The sequence below is a fragment of the Rhinopithecus bieti genome, unplaced genomic scaffold (genome assembly GCF_001698545.2).
Source record: "Rhinopithecus bieti isolate Rb0 unplaced genomic scaffold, ASM169854v2 scaffold_15197, whole genome shotgun sequence".
Taxonomy (NCBI): Eukaryota; Metazoa; Chordata; class Mammalia; order Primates; family Cercopithecidae; genus Rhinopithecus; species Rhinopithecus bieti.
In genome coordinates this window covers 49,791-68,262 of record NW_016808366.1, presented here as the reverse complement: position 1 = coordinate 68,262, position 18,472 = coordinate 49,791, and the positions used below count along the sequence as shown (strand labels likewise).

The 18,472-nt window shown below is 37.9% G+C and overlaps 1 protein-coding gene across 1 annotated transcript; it reads left to right on the top strand.

Moving 5' to 3' along the window:
- Positions 1–1,517: 1,517 nt before the first annotated feature.
- CGA (glycoprotein hormones, alpha polypeptide) lies at positions 1,518–17,980 on the top strand. The gene is made up of 4 exons (XM_017886636.1): positions 1,518–1,810; positions 15,153–15,259; positions 17,011–17,195; positions 17,645–17,980. The coding sequence occupies exons 2-4, from the start codon at positions 15,160–15,162 to the stop codon at positions 17,720–17,722; spliced, it is 363 nt and encodes a 120-aa protein (XP_017742125.1). The 5' UTR covers positions 1,518–1,810; positions 15,153–15,159; the 3' UTR covers positions 17,723–17,980.
- The last annotated feature ends 492 nt before the right edge of the window (positions 17,981–18,472 follow it).

Here is an 18,472-nt window from a genome sequence, read left to right as displayed (position 1 = left end):
GTATTATTTATGTAGCCACATCATTAAAAAAATTAAAAAACACTAAACTGTAAAAACTAAAAATTTTCATAAGAATTCCCTAATATTCATAATTCTTATATAGAAATGTGAAATAAAAATAAAATCCACTACGAAATCATAAGTCAAACAAAATAATTTAATAAGAGCATCCTAGAAACATTGTTTCTACATAGTCATTCAGATAAAAAAGAAATAAAAGGATGGAAAGAAGGCACGAATGAAAGAGAAATAATAGAACAAAGAAGAGTGAAATGCCTAAATGGAAAGATTGCCAAAATAAGTCTGCTACATTGAAAATATACTGCCAGTTGGTTGATATTTAAATGATAGAAATTCTTGAAGAATGGTGACATTAATCATCACTAGAAAGGCCTGGCATGGTGGCTCACGCCTGTAATCCCAGCACTTTTGGAAGTGGAGGTGGGTGGATCACTTGAGGTCAGGGGTTAAACCAGCTTGGCCAACATAGTGAAACCCCTGTCTCTACTAAAAATACAAAAATTAGCCAGGCGTGGTGGTGCACACCTGTAGTGCCCGCTACTCGGAGGCTGGGGCAGGAGAAGCGCTTGAACCTGAGAGGTGTAGACTGCAGTGAGATTGTGCCACTGCACTCCAGCTTGGGCGACAGAGCAAGATTCCGTCTCCCCCACCTGCCCCCCAAAAAGAAACATCACTAAGAAAACATGAATGGTTGGGGGGCATACTGGAAGGAAACAACGGAAATCTGAAAAGGTGTAAGAACCTAAACAAATTTGTTTATCACAGAAAATAAATCACAAAACAACTTTGCTTTCTCTGGTAAGTTTCTTTATGTTAAATAAGAGTTACTTTTTGCATCACACAGACCTTCTAAACTCTTCGCTAAAGAGGTCCTTGGTAGTTTGTATGTAAGTCAGTTCCTTACAGAAGTGGCACTGAGCAGAGTAGATAAAGATGGGAACTTTTGAAGAGTTATAATCTTTGTGTGCAAAAAAGAAGCCACAGTAGTCTGAAGAGCTGTGCAAGTTTCAGGATGACACTGGGTTGGGAACCTTGGAGCTAAGTGTCCCACACTTGGCAAGCCATGACATACATATTTTCTGTTCAGGCAGAAACTGAGCTTTACAAAAGTGAAATGAGAAACAAAACAAAACAAAACAAAACAAACAAACAAACAAAAAAAAACAGGCATGTATATTGAGAACCATTCAGTCCTTCTTAGAATTGCCTCATACCTTTCTCATGCATCTTTATTAAATTCAGACGCACATTAATTTTAGAAAAGTCTAAATAGGCGTGTGTTTTATTTTTCTGTTTCCTAGTGAAATAGTGGTATAAGCCTGGAAATGCTCTATATCTATTTTCTGAAATCTGTAGCTCTTGTTTAGGTAAATATCAGGTACTTAGCTAATTAAATGTCTCTTGTTTATGTGAAAGTGTCAAATTTCAGGATGTTATGTGTAAGGCTCGATAAAATTACGTACAAAATGACAGTGTACTCTCTTTTCATAGGCTGACCTTGTGGTCACCATCACCTAAAAATTGCTCAAAACAAAAATGACCTAAAGGTTGAAACAAGATAAGATCAAATTGACGTCATGGTAATTATACCAAGTACCCTTCAATCATTGGATGGAATTTCCTGTTGATCCCAGGGCTTAGATGCTGGTGGAAACACTCTGCTGGTATAAAAAGCAGGTGAGGACTTCATTAACCGCAGTTACTGAGAACTCACAAGACGAAGCTAAAATCCCTCTTCAGAGCCACAGTCAACTGCGCTGAACACATCCTGCAAAAAGCCCAGAGAAAGGTAATATGAATAAAATAATTTTGGGGGATTTTAATTGAGGAGTAAAATATTTGAGAATATGAGGAAGATTCCAGAGTCTCTGCATACACCTTAATAAGAAGAGAGACAGACTTTTACTCATTCTCTTTTCAGCACTCATGATTGAATTGGGAGAAAGTCTGTAAAATTTGGCTGTGATCATAGGGTAAGATGCTATCTAGCAGAAACCAGAAACCCAATGTCTCCTGCTGGGATGCTTGAGTGCCTGTCAGGATCTAAAAATTTTCCTCAAGAATTATTGGATGTCATTGGAAAGACATTCTTTCTAATGGCTTCCAGGAGCCAGACAGAGGGCAAGTAGACGTTATGATATTGTTTTATTATCCATTTTTAAGTGATGTATAACTATATCTTCAAGCTGGCCCATGATAAAGTGGCTCACTTGTTCAACTGAATGATCATAGCTTCTGATTATCTTTTGAATAGATGTTCTTAGGCAGACTTGAATAGTAGCAGGGAATTTCTTGAACGTCATTGTTTTCATTTTCTTCTTTAATAAAAATCAGAGTTGGTAGTATTTCTCTACCTATTATTCATGAATTTGCAATGATAAGTCACTTGCCCAAGTCTCATTGAGTAGTTCCAATGAGTTTCTGGAAACTTTTTTGCAGCTAACCATGGCTATCTTTGCATTAACACGAATTGGCGGCTGATTGGGAAACAGAGACTAGAAAATAAAAGTTTTTTTGTCCCTCCTTATTAGCGTCGAAGAACAGGATATGGGTGCGTGTGAAGAACTATGGGCTGACACTATATGGGTCCCTTAGCAATGCAGAAGCTGCCTTTCATCCCATAGGAATTTTGTTTCCTAAGCTCTTCAATCTTTTTCCCAGTCAAAAGTCAGATATTTTGCCTTAGAAAAGGAATCATTTAAAGTTTCTGAAAATATCTTTTAAATAATTACTTGACTTAATACCAATTCAATTATTCATAATATTGGTCAACCAAATTGCATGTAATATATTGCTATATTCTTGAATTATTTAAGAAAGACAAGAGTGGTCCTCATTTATAAAGGGTTCGTGGTTTTTCATTTTAATTTCAACTTTGGTTTTCTTAAGTTTATTATTTTTCTTTTTTGCAGTAAGAGTCATTGAAATTTTAAGTGAGTCACATTTCTTACCATTTCCTGCTGAAAAGGGTAGCATGTGAGAAAAATGTTAGAAAAGCAATTAATTATGTTCCAGCACAAATTTTCAGTTTCAGTGTACATTTCTTTTTAACGTGAGACCCAAATTTACATGAAAACTCAAAGTAAGAGCTGGGTAACAGAAATGGCTAACTTAGGAGGTAATGTACATCTTGCTTAAAAACAGATCAAAGTAATCTACTTTCACAAAGAGAAAATTTACAGGAGTGAACTTACATTTCTATTGAGAACAGCATGGTTCATAGCACAAAACTTCATTTTTCCGGATTGTGAATCCTAGAGTAGTTTGCTATCAACTTTTGATCTTTGCAAATTCTGGATTTGGCGTATAATGTTACAGCAGTGCCATTGTAATGTTGCACAAAGTAGTCTAGCAATTTCTCGGTTCATCAGACTTAGAGATAACATTGTAGAAATGATCCAGCATCTTTAATACTCTGTGATTTAAGGTGGGGCACTTAGGCTGAACTAGGGGTAGAATCAATGACAATATTAGAAATCAAATTAGACAACATAACTGAAACAGCATGATTCATGTGTGACTCCAAGTTATAAAGGAGGACATGGATTAATGGTATACTTCCAGGCTATAGGGGTAGTACAAGTGGAAGGACACTATCTTAGGATCAGATTACTTTCTGAACAACTTTGGCAAATCGTTTAAATTCTCTAATGTGTAGTTTTCTAATATATGACACAGGTGTGAAGAAAATAAAGCAAGTGAATGTATGTGAAAGCCAATGCTGGCTGGGCAGGGGGGCTCTCGCCTGAAATTCTAGCACGTTGGGAGGCAGAGCCGGGGATATCGCTTGAGCCCAAGAGTTAAAGATCAGCCTGGGCAACATAGAGAAACCCTGTCTCTACAAACAAAACAAAACAAAACAAAAACACAAAAACAAAAAATCACGCTCAGATTAGCTGGGCTTGCTGGCACACTCCTGTTGTCCCAGTTACCTGGGAGGCTAAGATGGGAGGATCACCTGAGCTTGGGAAGTTGAGACTGTAATGAGCAGTGATTGTGGCACTGCACTCCAGTCTGATAGACAGAGTGAGACCATGTCTCATAAAAAAAAAAAAAAAAAAAAAAAAGAAAGAAAGAAACGAAAGCAATTGCTTTTTCCCCTTTCCCTGATCGCCCTGCCTGTTGCAACTCACGCAACAGTTCTACATAGCCTTGAAAGCTTATAAAATACCTGAACTTGCTCTCTTTTCAATTTCATTTCTTTTTCTTTTCCATTTATCTCCTCTCTTCTGTGGCCTTTCCTTTCTTTCCCTTCCCTCCCCTCCACCTCCCTCTCACCCTACCCTTTCCCCTCATCCACACCTCCCCTCTATCCTCCTCTCTCTCTCTCCTCTCCTCTCTCTCCTCTCCTTCCCTCTCCAGACTCGCTCTCCTCTCCTCTACCAAGCAGCCATCCTCTCCTCTCCTCTCCTCTCCTCTCCTCTCTCTTTTCGAGACAGGGTTTCTCACTGTCTCCCAGGCTGGAGTACAGTGGCTCTATCTCAGCCCACTGCAGCCTCATCCTCCCAGCCTCCAGTGATCCTCCAACCTCAGCTTCCCAAGTAGCTGGGACTACAGGCCCATGCCACCATGCCCAGCTAATTTTTGCATTTTTAATAGATACGGAGTTTCACAATGTTCTCCAGGCTGGTCTTGAACTCCTGGGCTCAAGTGATCCACCTGCCTTGGTCTCCCAAAGCGCTGGGATTACTGGCCTGAGCCAACAGGTATGGCAAAAATGGCTTTTTAAAGATAGTTCTGAAGAAGGTGAAGTCAAATAAATATGTAAAATAAAAAATACATTGGTAAGTTATATTAAACTGGCACACAATAATGTTGCTCTAAAAAAAGATATCAGCATCTTATTTAGGGATATGTCATCTGAAAACATCATTTAGGAAGCTCATTGTAAAATGTAAAGATTTAAAAGCAGTACAATGAAGTGGTTCAGAGCTAGGAGTCTGGAATTGTAAAGAGACATTTTAAAATCTTGGCTCTGCCAGTAACTAATTATGTGACCTTGTATAGATTACTTCATCTCTATAATTTCTTTACAAAAATGAGAATGATACCACACAGGATTGGTCATGATGATTGAATGTATTTGTGAGTTCAAGGTGCCCAAATAAATGTCTGACACACAAGTGCTCAATTAATGGTAGGTGTTATTTTTTAAAATATAAGACATTATTGTTACCATATCCAGTATTACAGATACTGTGTTGAATGCTAATCCAATTTTGTATACTTTGTTACATTTCCTGTAATCAGTTAACTTAATATGTGACCCTTAATATAAAGACCCTCCCCACCCAACCTACCATATGCACAGAGGAGAAAGTAGAGGCAAGATTGTGGTTCTATATCTCAGACTTTGGAGCAATGTTTGTTATAAGAGAGTGCAGTTGCACCAGTTATTTATTGTGATGCATCAAGTTACCTGAAAACTTAGTGAGTAAAATAACAAATTATTATCTTTCAAAGTTCCGCTGGTGGACTGAGTTCAACTGTGCAGTTCTTAACTCGAGTTTCTGGTTCAGTGCAGTCAGATGGAGGCTGCGGCTGGGGTCATCTGAAAGCTCAGCGGGGCTAGTCATCCAGGGCGGTTTCTTCCCTCACATGTCTGGTGCCTCAATACTTCTTGGCCTCTTTCTCCCTTTCCATGTGACACTTTTATTATCTTCATGTGGCTTGGCCTTCCCACCCTGTGGTGGTCTCAGTGTAGGAGCATTTCTTCCATGGCAACTGGTTTCTAAGAGATGGAAAGCAGGAACTGCCAGGTCAGTTAAGGGATATACCTACTACTTGCCCAGTGTCACTACGGCTGTATTCCTGATCTAAGCAGTCATAGGGCCTACTTAGGTGAAATGGGGTACAAAGATAGACATACCACTGTTTAATGTGGGAGTGACAAGGTCACACTGCAGATAAATGTAGGCTGAGGGGTATTTTTGTGGCCATTTTTGGAAAGTACAATCTGCCATAGCAGTAAACACAGGGGCAACGAACAAGGGGGCTTCCCTTTGCAGCTCCTCTGCTCTGTTTTATTACAAAGAAAAAAAAATCCTTTTAAAGTAAGATGTCAAGATTGATAAATCAATAACCCAGTCCTGTCGACCTTATTGTTGAAAAACTTCAGGCAAATTAAATATGGTTCTATGCTGTGGTGCACTTAAATGAGAATTCTGCTTGCTGTGTAAAAAGATGGCATGAAAACAGCTCAATTAAACATAACAAAATGTAATCCACAAATTTTAAAGTTGGAAACATTTTTATATTTCTATAATGATGCACCATATAAAACTTTTCTGGGCTATGGGTGTTTTACTTTTTTGAATGAAAAATTGACGCTACCCATTGTTTTATTCCTAGTAGTATTTATTATTACAATAATGTTGACTTTTAAAATTAGGTACTTTTAAACAACAAATACATGTAATTTTCATTTAAAACAATATTTTATGGTGCGTGGAGTTTATCCTATCAAAACTTCTCATTGATTTTGCAATGTAGATTTAGCATGCAGAGGATTTAAAAAATGCTGATGTGCTAGAAAACCAGAAGGGTAATGAAAAAAGTGAGATTTTAATTGCATAATTGTGTTAGCATTATAAAGCATATTTAAATAACAGTTAAAATAGAATAAGTACATCTATTATAAGTCCCTTAAATTTAGCCAATTAAGAAGCTTCTCAAAATGTAATTATTTTAAGAATGGACATAAAAGAATTGATATTGTTTTCACAATTCTATGAGCCCTTCCACTTTCTTCTAAATACTGCTCAATCCTTGTATTTACCTTTAAAATAAATATCTTAAAGGTCATCATTTTTTCTATTATCCTTTTATTTTTATTTTTTATTTTTGAGATGGAGTTTCACTCTTGTTGCCCAGGCTAGAGTGCAATGGCACCATCTTAGCTCACCACAATCTCCACCTTCCTGGGTTCAAGCGATTCTCCTACCTCAGCCTCCCTGCAAACCTCAGCTGAGATTACAGGCATGTACCACCACGTCCGGCTAATTTTGTGTTTTAGTAGAGACAGGGTTTCTCCATGTTGATCTGGCTGGTCTCAAACTCCCAACTTCAGGTGATCCACCTGCCTCGGCCCCCCAAAGTACTGGGATTACAGGCGTGAGCCACCTCACCTGGCCTTTTCACTTCTTTTCTCTCCCTTTTATCTGGAAAATAAGTTGGCTCCCTTTAAAAATTTTGAGAAGCACAAACATTATTGAGTGACTGAGAAGTAGACATGTGTAAAATAATGTAACTATGCTGTGTGCCTTCACTTGGCCTTATTTTCCTCTGAATACTAGGGCACTTTGTGGATCCTCTCTTTGCTACCTGCTGGGGAAATTCCATGGACTGAATGCATGAAGCTCCTGCCTGAATGTCAAAATAATAAAATATACCTTAACTACTCTGATTTTTTTTTTCCATCAAGTACATGTTTTATTCCTATTAATTTTTCCTCTATTTTCTTGTCCCTGGCCTACCACATGGCTCCATGTCTACAAATACTTTTATTATAGCAGTTGTCACTTCAGCTCATTTGCTTTTGTACTGGAGCCCTCGTTGTACCCTGAGCTCCTCAGATGGCAGGACATTTAGTCATATTTGTACCACCCATTCTTTTTTTTTTTTTTCTTTGACAGAGTCTTGCTTTGTCACCCAAGTTGGAGTGCAGTGGCATGATCTAGGCTCACTGCAATCTCTGCCTACTGGGTTCAAACCATTCTGCTGCCTCAGCCTCCTGAGTAGCTGGGACTACAGGCATGTGCCATGCCTAGCTAATTTTTGTATTTTTAGTAGAGATAGGTTTTCACCATGTTGGCCAGGCTGGTCTCGAACTCCTGACCTCAAGTGATCCACTCACCTCGGCTTCCCAAAGTGCTAGCAACCATGCCTGACTTGTATCACCAGTTCCTGGTGATACAATTCTTGACACAGTTCCTGGCACACAGCAGATACTTATTTAAAGTTTAAAAATCTTCCAAGCATTCAATTTGGAGGTTACATTTTGCCCTTTATGACATTTGAACTCCTACCAAATTATCTAAAACTCATCTTTTAATAAGATACACAGTAATTATCTGTATCAAAGAATGAATGAATCAGACTGTAGGGGTATTAACCAGTCTCTCCTCTTCCCTTCAATCTTTCAGCCATTCCTTGCCACCACCATTGGAGAAAATTATGAGCTAACATGTTAATAGGTCTCAAGATCACGCTAGTGTCTGGGAGCACTGTTTGGGCATTTTTTGAGAAGAAGTGGGAAGCTGGCGGATCATTGAGGTTGGGGGTGTGATGCATGTATCATGAAAGACACTCACTGCTGCCTTGGGGCTCACAAGATGTTATAAGAACAAGATAAAAACCCACTTCCTGGAGCCAGAGCATATGAGGAAAGAAAATCTTTAGCCAGGTAGCCAGTTTCACTCCAGGTTGAGTTTCCTAACCACTGACCTGAGGCTCTTTAGATTCAACCACCTGGAGACAGAGGTGGTCATTTGGCAGAAGGTAGAGGTGAGCATGCAGAGCTCCAGAGACTGCTCTGTGGAAGTTGGTGGCATGCAATCTAAACATCCATTTTCCTTTGAGACTTTCCACCTTCAAATCTTTCATTAAAGCTAAACTATTGTTATCTTCTCTGGACCATGCCAGATGCTATACTTAAAGGCTTATCCTCTGTTTAATAAACAATGGCTGAACCCCTGTCTCATACTAGGCAATGCACTGGGGCTTCAGAGCTTTACCTTCCTTGGGCTTCCTTTCATTAGTTATCATTCACTGAAGGCAGTCTATGTTGCCTCTGCTTGGTAGTTAGCAGGATTAGATGGGGCTAAAGAGGCGAAACCTTAGGTTAACCCTCTAGAAGTCAGTTAGATTTAATCCGTTTGACTAACACAAAGTTATGCCTCTAATCCTAGCCTAGTCATCTCAAGAATGTGTTATGAGTCATTTGAGCTTCCTGGTGTAGAGAGCGTAGATTAGTCACTCCGACTATAGCCACCACTAGAAAAACCACAAACCTCACCACTCTCTGGTTGTGGGGAGCAATGGCAACATGTTTGCAAGCAAAAGGCCAGGATGTTACATTGTTTCAAGCACTTGTAACCTTCTTGCAACAATTATTAATGTAGACATAGGGATGTGTATGTATGTGTATGTGTGTGATACTTGGTGTGTCAAGATATATATTGGTGTATGTATGGATTTAATGTATGTATATGGCTTGTATGGCACACTGGTAGAGTGTTTACCTATTTCATAAATCATTTAATACATTAATTATATATAATCACAATGAATAATATTGTACAAACATATGTTAAATAATAATGGTAAGTTATGGTAATAATATCCTTTTATACTTTTAAGAATGCTATTGGGCCGGGTAAGAGGGCTCACACCTGTAATACCAGCACTTTGAAAGGCTGAGGTGGGCAGATCGCTGAAGCCCAGGAGTTTGAGACCAGCGTGGGTAACATGGTGAAACCCTGTCTCTGTAAAAATATACAAAAAAATTAGCAGGATGTGGTGATGGGTGCCTGTAGTTGCAGCTACTTGGGAGGCTGAGATGGGAGGATCACTTGATCCCGGGAGGTCAAGGTTGCAGTGAGCCATAACTGCACCACTGTCCTTCAGCCTGGGAGACAGAGAGAGACCCTGTCTCAAAGAAAAAAACAAAATGAAACAAAACAAAACAAAACCCAAAAAACCCTCAAACAATAACAACAACAACAAAAAAACCAAAACCAAAACAAACGGCATTGTAGGGGAGCCAGAGATCACCTCCAACCCCCTTTTACCTCTTAGTTGGCTCTTCAGCTGGATCTGGGAGCCAAATTGTCTCTTACATTAATAAGAGAGAAATATGCAAATTTTATTCATTTTACCTGTACATGGAGATCTTCACAAGAGAGTGAAGTCTGAGGAAGTGGCCAAAGCAAGATGCTTTTATACTTTTTAGACAAGTGACAAATTTGAGAAGAAATGACAACACAAAGAAAATCTGGCAGCTGGACATGGTGACTCAGGCTTGTAATCCCAGCACTTTGGGAAGCCAAGACAGGCAGATTGCTTGAGGTCAGGAGTTTGAGATCAGCCTGGCCAACATGGTGAAACCCCCTCTGTACTAAAAATACAAAAATTAGCCGGGCGTGGTGGCTCGCACCTGCAATCCCAGCTACTCTGGAAGCTGAGGCAGGAGAATTGCTTGAACCTGGGAGGTAGAGGTTGCAGTGAGTCGAGATTGTGTCACTGCACTTCAGCCTGGGTGACAGCGAGATTCCATCTCAAAAAAAAAAAAAAAAAAAAGAGAAAGAAAATCTGGCTGGGGCAGTGAATTTCTAGGGGAGTCAGTCAGAGATATGTGAGGAGGAGGTGTAAAACAGGTGGAAGATAAGAGTTACTTCATTGAGTATTTTTATTCTGGGTCATTGTAGCCTCTATTTCCAAGTCTCTGGCGATAAGGGCTATTTTCTCACCCAGGCATGGAGAGGGTGCCCCTCCCAGAGGAATTATCCTTGCTTGCTGCATGCAGAAAGCAACAGGTTCAGCTCACTCTTTCTGCAACTAACATTTCAGCAATGTTTTCAACTCAAAATAATCAATATACCAATCTGGTGTATTTTGGAATAGCGCATCCTTCACTCCTTCACTATCTTTTCCTCACAGAGTCACATTATTTCAAGAATCTAAATTGTTTAATATGAACTAAGAGACACCAGTTTAAACCCTGAAGCTATTATGCGTTCTTTATTAATGGTTTCTTTTGAATTTTTATGACTTTCATGTCTTAGCATAAAATGGTTGCTCCCTGTGACATATGTAACATTTATAGATTCACCTATTAGCCAGCTACAATTTTATAGCTGAACATACTCTCTCTAATGAAATTATATGAAAATATTTTATTTTACTGAACATCTATTCTAAGTTGTCATTCAAGATTATCTTGTTCTTTAGTGTGAACGACAACTCTGTATTAGCAGTTTTTGGTTGATACTATTGTCACTGTTCTAAAGTCCCAATTCCACGTAACTGTATTGATCATTTGCTTTGTACGAGGCCTTGTGCTAGGGTAATGGTTGATTAGAGGGGCATAGTTTCTATCTTGAAGAAGCTTTCTCAGTCCAAGCACGGTGCCTCACACCTGTAATTCAGCACTTTGGGAGGGTGAGGCAGGAGGAATGCTTGAGCTCAGGAGTTCCAGATTGGCCTAGACAACATAGTGAGATGCCCATTTCTTTTCATTTCTTTTTTTTTTTTTTGAGACGGGGTCTCTCTCTGTTGCCCAGGGTAGAGTGCAGTGGCACAATCTCTGCTCACTGCAGCTTCCGCTTCTCGAGACCCCATTTCTATTTTAAATAAAAAGAAAGAAGCTTTCTTTGTGGATGAAGAGATAGACGTGTACATAACCGGCTAGACTGTGGGGCATCATCTAAGAATTATAAGCTAAGTGACAGGTGAGTGCAGTGGAGGAATATATTTATTTTGTCTTTGGGGTTGGGTGAAAACTTCACAGTGAATCTGGCAGTTGAGCAGCTCGTTAAAAGACTCTGAAGTAGATGAACTGAAAAGGGAGAGAAAGAAGGCCAAGTTGCGAAAACTCACATTTTCTTGGACTCATATTATCTTGATGTGGTGGGTGATGGGATATAAGGGTATGCTGATGTGTATTGCAGATTAGTCTGAGGTTTCATTTACAGGGCCTATGAAGTTTGGAAAATACTCATGTGGAATATCAAAAGAGGCTGAGATTAGCAAATCTGACTTTAGAGTGAGCATATTTTTGCAAAATAGCATAAATCTCAGCAGAATTTAATTTTCCCTCTGATTCTTAATATTTTCTTTTGAATTTTAAAACAGAAAACCTGAGGGTGATTAGGCTGATAAAAGATTTATTAAAATGCTTTCAAAATCACCTAGACTTTGAAGGTTATTCTGTTTTACTTGGTTAATGTCATCTCTTTTCAAAATAAAGGCAAAGAAAGATAACAGTTCTGCTACAGCAATAGTGATTTTGTTTCACTTTTCAATCTTCTCTTTACTATAAAGGCAATTCTAAAATGCGCATTGGCTTCATGCTTTCACATTCTGCAATCTTATTGTAAATGTTTCTCCTCTGAATTAATTCTGATATAATTGTTCACTGCATAATGGCTGAATTTTCATAATATATGAGCTGCAATATTAAGGCACAAAGATGATACTAGTTTAAAAAGAAAATTAGTTTTAATTCTGAAAATTTCCTTATGGCTTTGTGTATTCTCAAACTCTGTGATCTCAGAACCTGTTTACACTCTTAAAAATTATTGAAGAGCCCAGGCCGAGCGTGGTGGCTCATGCCTGTAATCCCAGCACTTTGGGAGGCCAAGGCAGGTGGATCACGAGGTCAGGAGTTCAAGACCAGTCTGACCAATATGGTGAAATCCCATCTCTACTAAAAATACAAAAAAAAAAAAAAAAAAAAAAAAAAAAAAAAATTAGCCGGGTGTCATGGCGTGTGCCTGTACTCCCATCTACTTGGGATGCTGAGGCAGGAGAATTGCTTGAACCCAGGAGGTGGAGGTTGCAGTGAGCCGAGACTGCGACTGCATTCATCCTGGGCAATAGAGGGAGACTCCATCATCAAAAACAAAACAAAAGCAAAAAAAGTTCCATTGAAGAGCCCAAAGAGCTTCTATTCAGAGGTTATATCCATTAATCATTTAATAGGCTTTAGTGATTATGTTAAAGTTTAAAAATATTTAATTACATTTAGAAAAATCATCATATGTTACAACAAATAACATATATTCTTTTTTTAAATGACAATTTTGCAAGAAAAAAATTAGTTGATAGAGTAGCGCATTATTTTACTCTTTTGGCAAAGGCTCGTTCGTTGTCTAAGCCTAACAGCGAACAGCAGCTAAATCTCATGTGGGGCTTCTTCATCAATCTGTTGTAAATTACATGTCATGTAGCCTCTGGAAACATTTCTACTGAACACCACAAGAAGAATGAAGAGGAAAAAAAGAACAAACAACATCTTTAGTATTATTAATAGAAAATCATTTTACCTCACAGATCCACTGAAATCTTTGGGGTGTCCCAGATCACACTTTGAGAGGCCCACTAACTTAGAACAATATTTTATTCAGTGTTAATTATGTATGAAGAGAAATAGAAGTCAAAATTACTTATGTATAAATATAACTATATATATATATATATATCTCAGGTAGAAATAGTGACATACATTTGTTTTAGCCTTTGTACTTACACAATCTGAATTTCTATACAGGTTGAGTGTCCTTTATCTGAAATGCTGAGGATGAAAGGTGTTTTAGATTTTAAATTTTTTTGGATTTTGGAATATTTGCATATACATAGTGAGATATCTTGGGGATGTGACCCATGTCTAAACATAAAAATCATTTGTTTCGTATATACATAGCCCGAAGGTAATTTTATACACTATTTTGAATATTTTGTGCATAAACAAAGTTTCTGTTAAGTACTTATATGTGGAACTTTCCACTTGTGTTATCATGTTGGTGCTCAAAATGTTTCAGATTGTGGGCCATTTCAGATTTCAAATGTTCAGAATAGAAATACTCAACATGTATTATAAACTTAGTTCTGCTGTCTGACAAATTATTCCTAAGAAGTGTTATGGATTAATATAAATATCTAGCAGAAACTCAGCCCTATTATGTCAGTCTACACAAAAAATAACCAAAAGTTTTGACTCATATGTACCTTTAAACCTCATTCTGAATTATTTTTTTTAAACTTTTATTTTGAATAATTGCAGATTTAGAGGAAGTTGCAAAAAAAATGTACAGAGAAGTCCTATATACCCTTCAGCTTGTTCCCTCATTGATAATTATCTCGTATAACTATAGTGTAATGTGAATACTAGAAAACTGACATTGCTGCCACCTATACAGCTTATTCAGATTTAAGACACACACACTCACTCACACACACACACACACACACAATACTAGTGCCCTGTTATGCAGTTTTATCCCATGTGTAGATTACTGGGACTAACATCCCTATCAACATGCAGCTGTCCCATCACCACAGCTCCCTTGTGCTATCCCTTTAGAGCCACACTCACCCATATACACTTCTTTCCCAGTGCTAACTCCTTGGAACCATTAATCTATTCTCTATCTCTATAATTTTGTTATTTCCACAGTGTTATATAGATGGAATCATATAGTATTCAGCCTTCATTCTGCATAATTCTCTTGAGATCCATTCAAGTTGCTGTGTGCATCAACAGTGTGTTCATTTTTTTTTGTTGCTGGACAGTATTCCATGGTATGACTATACCATCATTTGTGTAACCATTCACCTGCTGATGGGCATTTGAAATATTTTCAGTTTTTTGGCTACTTTAAACAAAGTTTCTAGGAATATTTATACATAAGTTTTGTGTGAACATAGTCTTCCGTTCTCTGAGATAAATGCCCAAAAGTGCAACTGTTGGGGCATACGGTAAGTACATGTTTTGTTTTATCAGAAACTGCCAAACTACTTCCCAGAGTGGCGGTACCATTTTATATTCCCACCAGCAATGCCTGAGTTATCTTGGTTCTCTGCATCCATGCCAGTATTTGGTGTTATTTTTTATTTTAGCCATTCTGATAGATGTGTAATATGTCATTGTAGTTTTAATTTGCATTTCCTTAATGGCTGATAATGTTGAATACTTTGTGTTTATCCTCCATTAAATGATTGTATATTTTATATCTCATATATAAGTTTATAAATATTTTCTTAGGTATTATCTAGTTTAAGTTCCATGTTTTACAAATAAGGACATGAAGGCTTTGTAACAGGATGACAGAATTTAAAATTTAAATTCTAAAATTTAAATTTTAAAGAATTTAAGAAGATAATTTATTGTGATTATTATTAAACCAATTTCTAGAAGTTAATGTGAGAAATGGGAAGATTCAGTTATCTATCTCTTTCTTAAGGAGAAATTAAAAAAAATTACATGATTTTAGTATATGTTGGGAGCTAAAAGCAGAGAGGTCAAGACACTGATTATTATTGTTAGTAGTAATGTTGAAACTACTGGGTGTTACTATGGCTGGTAAGCCAATTTTAAATTAACTGTTTTTTTTTTCCATGTTTGTTTGCAGGAGCACCATGGATTGCTACAGAAAATATGCAGCTGTCATTCTGGTCACATTGTCGGTGTTTCTGCATATTCTCCATTCCTTTCCTGATGGAGAGTTTACAATGCAGGGTGTGTGACAAAGCTTGTGGTTTGAGTAATAAGGACAATACACATTTCTAGATGTACATCAATAACTCCATTAATTACATTTCTACCTCCTTTTCAAAAGCAATAAATCTTTGCTGCTGGATTCATATCTAGGCTCTTGTAGATTGTGAACATAAAATTAAATTAAGTTCAGAAAATGTGCAGTGAAAATGATATCTTACACAACTGTGTATGTAGCAGCCTATACATTTTCATCTGAAATAGATTCCTTTTTATTCTTTATTTGAGTCTTACAAGAAGAAAACCCTCCTTATTCAGTTAGCTCAGTTATTTTTTACATTTCTCCCAGAAGATTTGAGATTTTAACATTGCCTTTGTAGATGAATTTTCACATCAGTTAATAAGTGAGAAAAACGAAACCATTTCATACAGTAAATTTGTTTTGCTGTATTGTCTGAAAAATCTCATATAGTAGCTGATATAATTCCTTCTGCTTTGAAACTTGTGAGCTACTATTGGTTATGGTTTTTCTCTAGATAAGTGGTAATATTTTAATCCAGGTCCCAAGTGCAGGCGTCTGATCTAATATCAGTCTCTCTGCACTCACCAGGCTTTCTTAATTCCTACATATTTCTCTCTGTCAATATTTGGAGTTACTGTGGGACAAACAATAGCAGATTCTAAAGGGAAAAATATTTTTCCTCCACGCAAAATTCTCCTTTCAGATGAACGTGATGTTTTCATCTGTCAAGTTTTGTGTTTCCTCTAGGCATACTGTTAGCATTGGGATAGAGAATCCATGCTTGAAGAAAGACTACAACTGAGATTTTCTCTGCATATCTGTGAAAATGTTTGTTTTTAAATTTTATTCCTCATGAACATTAATCAGTATAAATATTAAATAGATATTATAGATGAAGATTAACATGTAACCAAAAGCACTTACTTAGTTTCCTTTCATTTTTGATGGAAAAATAATATTCACTATCCCCATCATAAGGAAACATTCGTAGTTTCTTTCCTTTGTTGCCTTGCCTTGCCTTGCTTTGCCGTGCTGTGCCTTGCCTTGCCTTGCTGTGCTGTGCCGTGCCTTGCCTTGCCTTACCTTGCCTTTTCTTTTGAGACAGAGTCTCGCTCTATCGCCCAGGCTGGAGTGCAATGGCGTGATCTCAGCTTACTGCAACCTCCGCCTCCCGGATTCTAGCGATTCTCCTGCCTCAGCTTTCTGAGTAGCTGGTATTACAGGCGCCTGCCACCATGCCCAGCTAAATTTTTGTATTTTTAGTAGAGATGGGGTTTCACCATGTTGGCCAGGCTGGTCTTGAATTCCTGACCTTTGGTGATCCATCCGCCTCAGCCTCCAAAGTGCTAGGATTTTAGGCATGAGCCACTGCGTTTTTTCTTTTTTCTTTTTGAATCAGGGTCTCACTTTGTCACCCAGGCTGGAGTACAGTGGCACAATCTCAGCTCACTGCAGCCTTGACCTCCCAGCTTCAAGAAATTCTTCTGCCCCAGACCATCAAGTAGCTGGGACTACAGGTGTGCACTATCACGTCTGGCTTTTTTTTTTTTTTTTTTTTTGGTATTTTTTGTAGAAACAAGGTTTCACCATGTTGCCCATGCTGCTCTCGAACTCCTGAGCTCAAGCAATTCCATTTCGGCCTCCCAAAGTGCTAGGATTACAGGTGTGAGCTACTGTGCTGGCCTCATAGATTCTTTTTGAATCTTTATTGGATTATTTTACTCTGCCCCCCTTTTTTTTTTCCTGACAGATTGCCCAGAATGCAAGCCAAAGGAAAACAAATTCTTCTCCAAGCCGGGTGCCCCAATATATCAGTGTATGGGCTGCTGCTTCTCTAGAGCCTATCCCACTCCAGCAAGGTCCAAGAAGACGATGTTGGTCCAAAAAAACGTCACCTCAGAGTCCACTTGCTGTGTAGCTAAATCATTGACCAGGGTAAGAACCTCAAGAGCCCCAGAAGCTTTCCAACAGCCTAATCAGAGAAATGTTCATAGAGCCCACCCATGGGATTTAATGCCAAAGGTGTCTAATGACCCAGCCTCTGTTGAGCATTTGTACAGGTGGGGAATACATTTCTACCCATTAATTAAAAGAGTCAATTGTCTTGTGGGTATAGGCTGGATTTATTCAGAGTGAGGAGAATAGGGGTAGAGGTGACAAGGGGCAGGTTGGGAGAAAGTACAGCTTACTCATGCTAAAAATATCTCCTAAAAAGGAGACTGTGCAAATGTAGTATGCATCTATTTATTTCAGCAGAATGCAGACAATTTTATTTAATATTCTTCAATTTTGCCTCTATGTATATATGTATGTATGTATGTATCTATCTATCTATCATCTATCTATCATCTAATCTATACTATGTTTTTTTCCTTCCCCTTTAGGTCATGGTAATGGGGAATGTCAGAGTGGAGAACCACACGCAGTGCCACTGCAGTACTTGTTATTATCACAAATTTTAAATGTTTTGCCAAGTGCTGTTTTGATGACTGCTGATTTTCTGGAATGGAAAATTAAGTTGTTCAGTGTTTATGGCTTCGTGAGATAAAACTCTTGTTTTCCCTACCATACCACTTTGACACGCCTCAAGGATGTACTGCAGCTTTATTGCCTTCCTCCTTATCCTACAGTACAATCAGTAGTCTAGTTCTTTTCATTTGGAATGAATACAGCATTTAGCTTGTTCCACTGCAAATAAAGTCTTTTAAATCATCATTCAATGACTGAATTATCATTTTTCTTCAAAGTAAAGCCAATAGCTTTTGACAGCATTAATGGAAGAGAGTGGGCCATTGGGTGAGTTGGGGCCACATGTGTTTGGTGACCTGATGGTTACCAAACTGTTTGGAGAGCCTTGCTGTTGCCACTCCTTCTAGTAGCATGTGAGTCCTTTCAGCCAGTGGGCTACTTATAAGACATTTGTTAGGGCAAGAGAAGAAAATATGAGAACTTCTATTTATATTCATTTTATATAATTTCATATGTTATATTCATTTTTATATAACTTTAAATTTCCATTTTGATGGATTTTATAAAAGCACAGATACATTAGTATGGTAATACATGTATACAATTTATAAATAAATAATTATCCATATATTGGGAATGTTTGACCAGAAACTTTTTACTGTTAGAAGGGTACAATAAAAAACAAACAAACAAAAGAAAAATGGAGAACCCTCCTCTAGGGTTTGGGAAAGACAAAATCACTC

What these genes read in the sequence shown, in the direction of transcription:
- CGA (XM_017886636.1), top strand. Translation starts at nt 15,160, where the DNA reads ATGGATTGCTACAGAAAATATGCAGCTGTCATTCTGGTCACATTGTCG. An exon ending in TGGAGAGTTTACAATGCAGG is followed by an intron (nt 15,260 to 17,010) that starts GTGTGTGACAAA and finishes TTTTCCTGACAG; the next exon opens with ATTGCCCAGAATGCAAGCCA. An exon ending in TAGCTAAATCATTGACCAGG is followed by an intron (nt 17,196 to 17,644) that starts GTAAGAACCTCA and finishes CTTCCCCTTTAG; the next exon opens with GTCATGGTAATGGGGAATGT.